At 50.0% G+C, this 6,000-nt stretch overlaps 1 protein-coding gene across 2 annotated transcripts in view; it reads right to left on the reverse strand.

The window, feature by feature from the left end:
* Positions 1 to 4,626, reverse strand: part of ADGRA3 (adhesion G protein-coupled receptor A3) — a 124,967-nt gene extending 120,341 nt beyond the window's left edge. For both annotated transcript variants that reach the window (XM_032333985.1, XM_032333984.1), the window contains exon 1: positions 4,358 to 4,626. In XM_032333985.1, the coding sequence (XP_032189876.1) occupies positions 4,358 to 4,611 (254 nt within the window). In that variant the 5' untranslated portion in view covers positions 4,612 to 4,626. The remainder of the gene's footprint in view (positions 1 to 4,357) is intronic.
* Positions 4,627 to 6,000: the final 1,374 nt, after the last annotated feature.

A 6,000-nucleotide genomic window follows, 5' to 3' on the forward strand; every position in this document is an offset into this window, starting at 1 on the left:
TGAACTGCGGAATCCTTCCTTCCTTCAAACCTGAATGTACCTTGGCTTCTACGACCACATTCTCCCCTCTAAGTCCCCCACCTGACCACCTGCACCTTCTCAGGCTCCACTACTGGTCCCTGGAGTTCTGCCTGAGCCACCTCCCCTTCCCACCTGTACATACTCCCCTAACTGACCTCCACCACACCTGGGCTGTAAACACCCAATACAGCCCGCTGGCTCCAAAAAACACCACCTTTCCCCTGGAGTAGAACCACTCTGTCCACACCCCTACCCTAAACTCAGGAATGCCTCACTCAATCCAATCTTTCCCTTTCCTCAGGCCATGCTCAAGTCCAAACTTCCAGAAAACCTCCCAGCGCCACCAAAGCCCCACTGATGTCCCCTCTTTTCAGGCTTCCTAGAGCATTTACACAGTTGGCACTACAGGATTTATTATTTAATCACAGATACTCTACAACTGTTCCCTAAATGCTGCTTTTGTGCAAAACCTTTCTTCCAACTAGGTTTAGGTTATCTAAATAATACAAGCATTCCCTTTTGTGTACCCTGGTTGATGTCTGGTTATCAGGTCTTTGACGGCAAAAACAAGCATAATGTTTTACAAAGTAAAAAACAAAACTCACGCATTATGTTACTTTGATGAACAGTCTAATAAAAATATGGACTTTGTCCCTAAGTTACTTGACAAATCATAAATTCAAAAAAAAAAAGAAGAAAAAGAAGAAAACCTTTACCTAGAATCACTGTAGCATTATGGGTAAAAACACATCTGAATATCAGGGCTAAATTTGTAAAAACCTTCTATCACTGAAGACTTAATAATTTTTAAAACAAAATATCGAGCAGCATTTCAAATGAAACACATGAATAGAATAACTTCTATTTCCAACAAAAATATTGGAAAGTTAAATTTTTATTCAATTTGGATATAAATAATAGGGCAGGAATTAAAGAATTTAATTCTTTAATACAAAAGACTACATGATACAGGAAACAAGAGTGGTCAAGCTGAGGATTTCTGTTGGACTTCTTCATAAACCCAGTTAAATAAGAAAGTAAATGTTGTGCACTAAGGTAGTCGAAGTATATGAGCTCTTGGCTATGCTGAAGTACAGTTCACCCCCTAGGTAGAAATTACCTTATCTTCCATTATTTAAAAGAAAAAAAGAAAAGAAAAGAAAAATTCTATCCCATCAATTTTCTTTGTGGCAGCCATATCATAGTTCCCCTGAAAGACGTTGGCCATACCCAAGGGATTAAAACTCAAGCCAGAGATACTGCCTGTCCTTGACCTGGCCTTTACAGACTTCTGTGACCACTCCAGGCAGTGGACACTTGCCCTTGACATCTAGCAACACTGACTGCACAGAGCAGCAACTTTGCTGCCTCCAAGCCTGAGGGCATGCCTCGGGGAGAGGCGGGTCTCCCACTGACCATACCCCTCATCTCCTCCCCTTGACTTATCACTCACTGTTTTGTTCACAATTATCCATCTCATCCTTCTCAAGTTGGCTCAGGAGCCTAAGATCCTGGATCCCACCAACTATGTCCCAAGGGGACTTTGGTTGCCCTCCTGAGTTCCTTTTGCTAATGTGCACACCAGTATTAGAGCATTTACCATACTGCTCTGAATTCATGAATATTTCTCTCCCAATACTCGTATGTTCCTGAATACAGACCTTGTTTTATTTATTTATTCTATAGTGAGTTGAACAATATGCCCCCAAAAGGAGTCCAAAGTTCTCACACCTGGTTACCTCTACAAGTGACCTTATTTGGAAATAAGGTCTTTGCAGATGTAATTAAGTTATGCACCCTTAGATGAGATCATCCTGGGCTTAGGGTCAAAACTGAACTCAATGACTGGTGTCCTTATAAGAGAAAGAACAGTATCTGAAACATAGAGGCACATAGGAAAGAACCGACCTTAAGACAGAGGCAGAGACTGTGCTGGGGTGCCACAATCCAAGGCAGGTCAGGAGCTGAAAGGCCCTTCAAAGAAAGCACCATTCTGACCACCCCTTGATTTTCCAAATTGTGGCTTCCAGAGTTGTGAAAAAAGAAATTTGTTGTTTTATGTCGCAGAATGTGTGGTAATTTGCCACACCCTGAGGAAATTAACACCTAGTCTAAACCTCAATGTGCTGCCTACTACCCAGGAAACACACACACCCACAACTGTTGAACTAAGAAGAAAGATAAAGAGGAACCTGGGTGGCTCAGATTGACCCAGCATTGGGCTCTCTGCTCAGCAGGGAGCCTGCCTCCCTTCCTCTCTCTCTCTGCCTGCCTCTCTACCCACTTGTGATCTCTGTCTGTCAAATAAATTAATAAAATCTTTAAAAAAGTACGAGGTGGGGGGAAAGAGGGGGAGGAGGGGAGAGGAAGGGGAGGAGGGGGAAAGGGGGAGGAAAGAAAGAAAGATGAAGGTCTGGGGAAAGATGAGAAAGCATCTGAACTGCACCGCGGAAATCTGGGACATGGACCCTGTCACTCAATCTCTATAGGAACTTGGGCAAGTCACTTATCTGCTATGATTCTCTCATTTATTCCCTAGTAAATTGAGGGGACTGGCCCAGAAGACCCTCTCCCAGGTCCCATATACCTTCACCCAACTTAATCCAGAATGTCAGCTGATCCTTAAATTAATTCTAAATTCTTCTCACTCCCTAAATTCTGTTAATTTTATTTTCATCTAAAGAGGTTTCAGGTGCAAAAAATACTGGATTATGACATTTCAAAGGCATTTATATTTTAATCTGCTCATGAAATATTCACTGAAATAGTTTAACAGATAATGTGCTGAAGAGTGATTTTCCATACCTCCTAAAAATCTGCAAAGCAAACACCATTTACGAATAGCCCATTTAATACTGCTAAAACTGCTGACATTCTGAAAAAACTTGACCTAAACTTGAATCAGCTGGAGTGCCACTGATCCAGAACCCAAATGTATGATGACTAACTTCTGCAAAGTTAAAAAGGGATACCTCCAACACAGGGGTTTTTCTCTACTTGACTCAAGACTGTAATTAAAGGTCTCATATCCAAAATTTCCACTTCAAAGAAACTGGCTAAGAAATAAATAAATACAGCTGCTGCCACTACCAAATGGTCAAGCGTCAGTAAAGGAGTCAAACAAAAACTATTTTACCCATTTTCATGCCTCCATAGACAGAAACACATACAGTTTTCCTGTGTTAAACCTTTCGTAATTCAAACAAATGGAAATGAGAGAACAAAGGTGTAATAAAAATTATACTTCTCTTACCCATACATCCCACTTAATTTGGGTTAAATTAAAAACCATATTTTACGCCGTATCTTAAGCCATATTTTAAGCTTTTCATAGGTCATGCGGCTCTCCTGCCTTCATGTTTTTACAGTGGTAGCCTTGATTCTTCTTTAGGAAACCAACCAGAAGAAGATAGAGGGGGCTCGTATTTCAGTTCGACAAACTTTTCATTAGAAACACTTAAACTTTGCCAAACCGTTTCATCGTTCCAAAAATAAAACCAAGTGTCCAGCCAGAATGGGCAGAACCACACCTGCAAAACTAGAACGTGAGTCTGAGCACAAAGGGTGTTATGAGACCAAAAACTTCTCCTTCCTGGTGGGAAACTCACCTCAAATATCAAGACCCTCGAAATGGAAGGCTCAAGAAACCCAGTTTTCAATCCCAAATTTCTGGACTTTTAAATGAGTGCTCAAACCCATGAAAACCGTACTGGAAGGTGCACCTGAAATGTTCCACCTGAAATGTATTTCTCGCCCTTAGTAACAACTCCATTTTAAAAAGTGTTCTTTTACTATGACAAAACTAAGAACGGAAGGCAAGGGGAGCCTGGGGGGTTGGGAATTACACACGCGGGCGTTCCAAGTCCCGGTGCTGTTTTGGTATTCTGCAAACTATGCTTGCACACTTCACGGCCGTGTAAGTTAATGTGCACAGAAGCGGAAAGTCCCGCGCTTCTACGGAGCACTGTGTTTTCTGGGAGCCCCAGCACGGAATGAACGAGCTACAACTCCGCGGACTGCATGTTTACTTGCATCCTCACGTGGCACCGCGCAGCCACAGGAGCGCTGCGCCCTGACTGCGCGGGGCGCGTCGGGGAACCCGAAAACTTTTACTTTGCAAACTAGCGGAACTGGAAGGCGCCGCTGGGGCAGATTCACTTGCCTTCCCCAAGATGCGCGCCTGCCAAGCCAACCACCCCAGCACCACCCGTGCCTGCAGCTTCATTCGCACAAAGGCGCGTGGGTGCCGGCAGGACCCCTCTCCAAAGTTGCGCGGAGAGAAAGCCGCGCGACCAGAAAGCGCCCCAGGGAGAGGACCCGGCGCGAGGCTACTCACAGGGTGACCGTGCGGTTGGGCAGCGTGTCGGGGGGCAGGACCTGCGCGAGCTCCAGGCTGCTGCACACCACCTTGCCCTCGGCGGCGCCCGCCGTCCTGCCGGCCCCTCGGGGCCGCCCGTCGTGCTTGCAGCCAGGGGGCAGCGCCGCGGCGCCGCCGCCGCCTCCGCCCGCCAGCAGCGCGAGCAGCGTGAGCGGCAGCAGCAGCGGCGCCGGCCGCCGTGTGCGGCCCCGCCGGCGCCCGGGCGGCTCCATGCGGCGGGCCGGGGCCTGCGGGCCGAACGGCGGCGGGCTGGCCTAGCGGGCCGGGCCGGCGCCCGGGCTGGCGGGGGCGCGGCGCGGGCCCGGCGGCGCCCGGAGCCTCATGGCGGCCGGAGGACGGGCCCTCCTCGGCGCCAACATGCTCCTTTGTCCGCAGCGGCCGCGCTCGGCCTCCGGGGAGCCGCGGGGTCACGGCCGCGCGGGTCCCAGCGCCGCTCTCTGGCCCGGCGGGAGCGCCGCCTCCTCCCCCTCCACCGTCGCTGCCGCCGCCTCCCACGGCCACTGCCCGCGGCGGCTCCTCCCCGCCCGCGGCCGCCGCCGCCCCTTTCCCTTCCTCCTCTCCCCTCCTCCCCCTCCTCCTCCGCTCCTCTCCTCGCGCCTCCCGCCGCCCGCGGCTCGGGTTAGGAAGAGCGCGCTCCGGGACCCGCGCCGCCCGCCGGGGCCCGACCCCCGATGCTGGGCTCGCCGGCCCGGGCCCCGGCCCCGGCTTTGGCCTCAGGCCAGCAGTTGTGAGGACCCCGCGGGAGACCGGTAACTCGTGAAGAGGGCGGAAGAAAGTTCTAGTCCAAACTCCAGCCACGGTGGCCACTCGCCCTCGCTTCCCTCTGCTGCCCTCCAGACAAAGCCACCCTGTGCGCCCCTGGGGGCCACCCATCCCTCCCGCGGAGCCCTGGCCTGGAATTTGGAGTGAGGAGAAGAGCAGGAATGAACTTACTCCGGAGAAAGAAAGGGAAAGAGCCTCAAACCAACTGCACCTTCCCATCTCACCCCGGCCCCCCTCAAGGATCTTCAGGCCCTGTTTCGGAACAGGGTCGTCTCATTTGTCCCAAATGCACCAGAGGAAGGAACGGATCCCTCTCTGGCAACGTGGACTCTCAGAAGCTGTTTCTGGCCTTCAGCAGCTCCAGCTGTGAACGCTGGAGAGGATGCATCGGGTCCCGCTGGACGGGCCAGCAGCCTTTTGAAGGAAATTTTCCTCTGACATCCACAGATAACTGAGATTTAACCAGTTCAAGCAATAATGGCCAAACTAGCCAAGAGAACATCTCACTCTTCTCTAGTAGGGCTGCCAGCCCCACCCTAGTATTTGCAGGACCTGGGCTGACATAGTCTGTTTAAATATTTACAAGTAATATGGCAAGCCAACAAATAAAAGATACTGCTTTCTTACCTTGAGTAACGTACCTTCATAACACCCCCAAGTCCAGGTGTGTCTGCAGAGATAGATACCTAGTGGTTCCACCCTGAAACTGGCAGGGAGCAAAGAGCCAGACCCCAGCCCCTGGCCTACACACTTCCACCCCACTTTGCTTCCTGTGCCAGCTCCTTTTCTGAGCAAGAGGGACTTTCAGCACATGTATGGTTACCTGAGCCCACTCATCC

The sequence above is a fragment of the Mustela erminea genome, chromosome 2 (genome assembly GCF_009829155.1).
Source record: "Mustela erminea isolate mMusErm1 chromosome 2, mMusErm1.Pri, whole genome shotgun sequence".
Classification (NCBI taxonomy): Eukaryota; Metazoa; Chordata; class Mammalia; order Carnivora; family Mustelidae; genus Mustela; species Mustela erminea.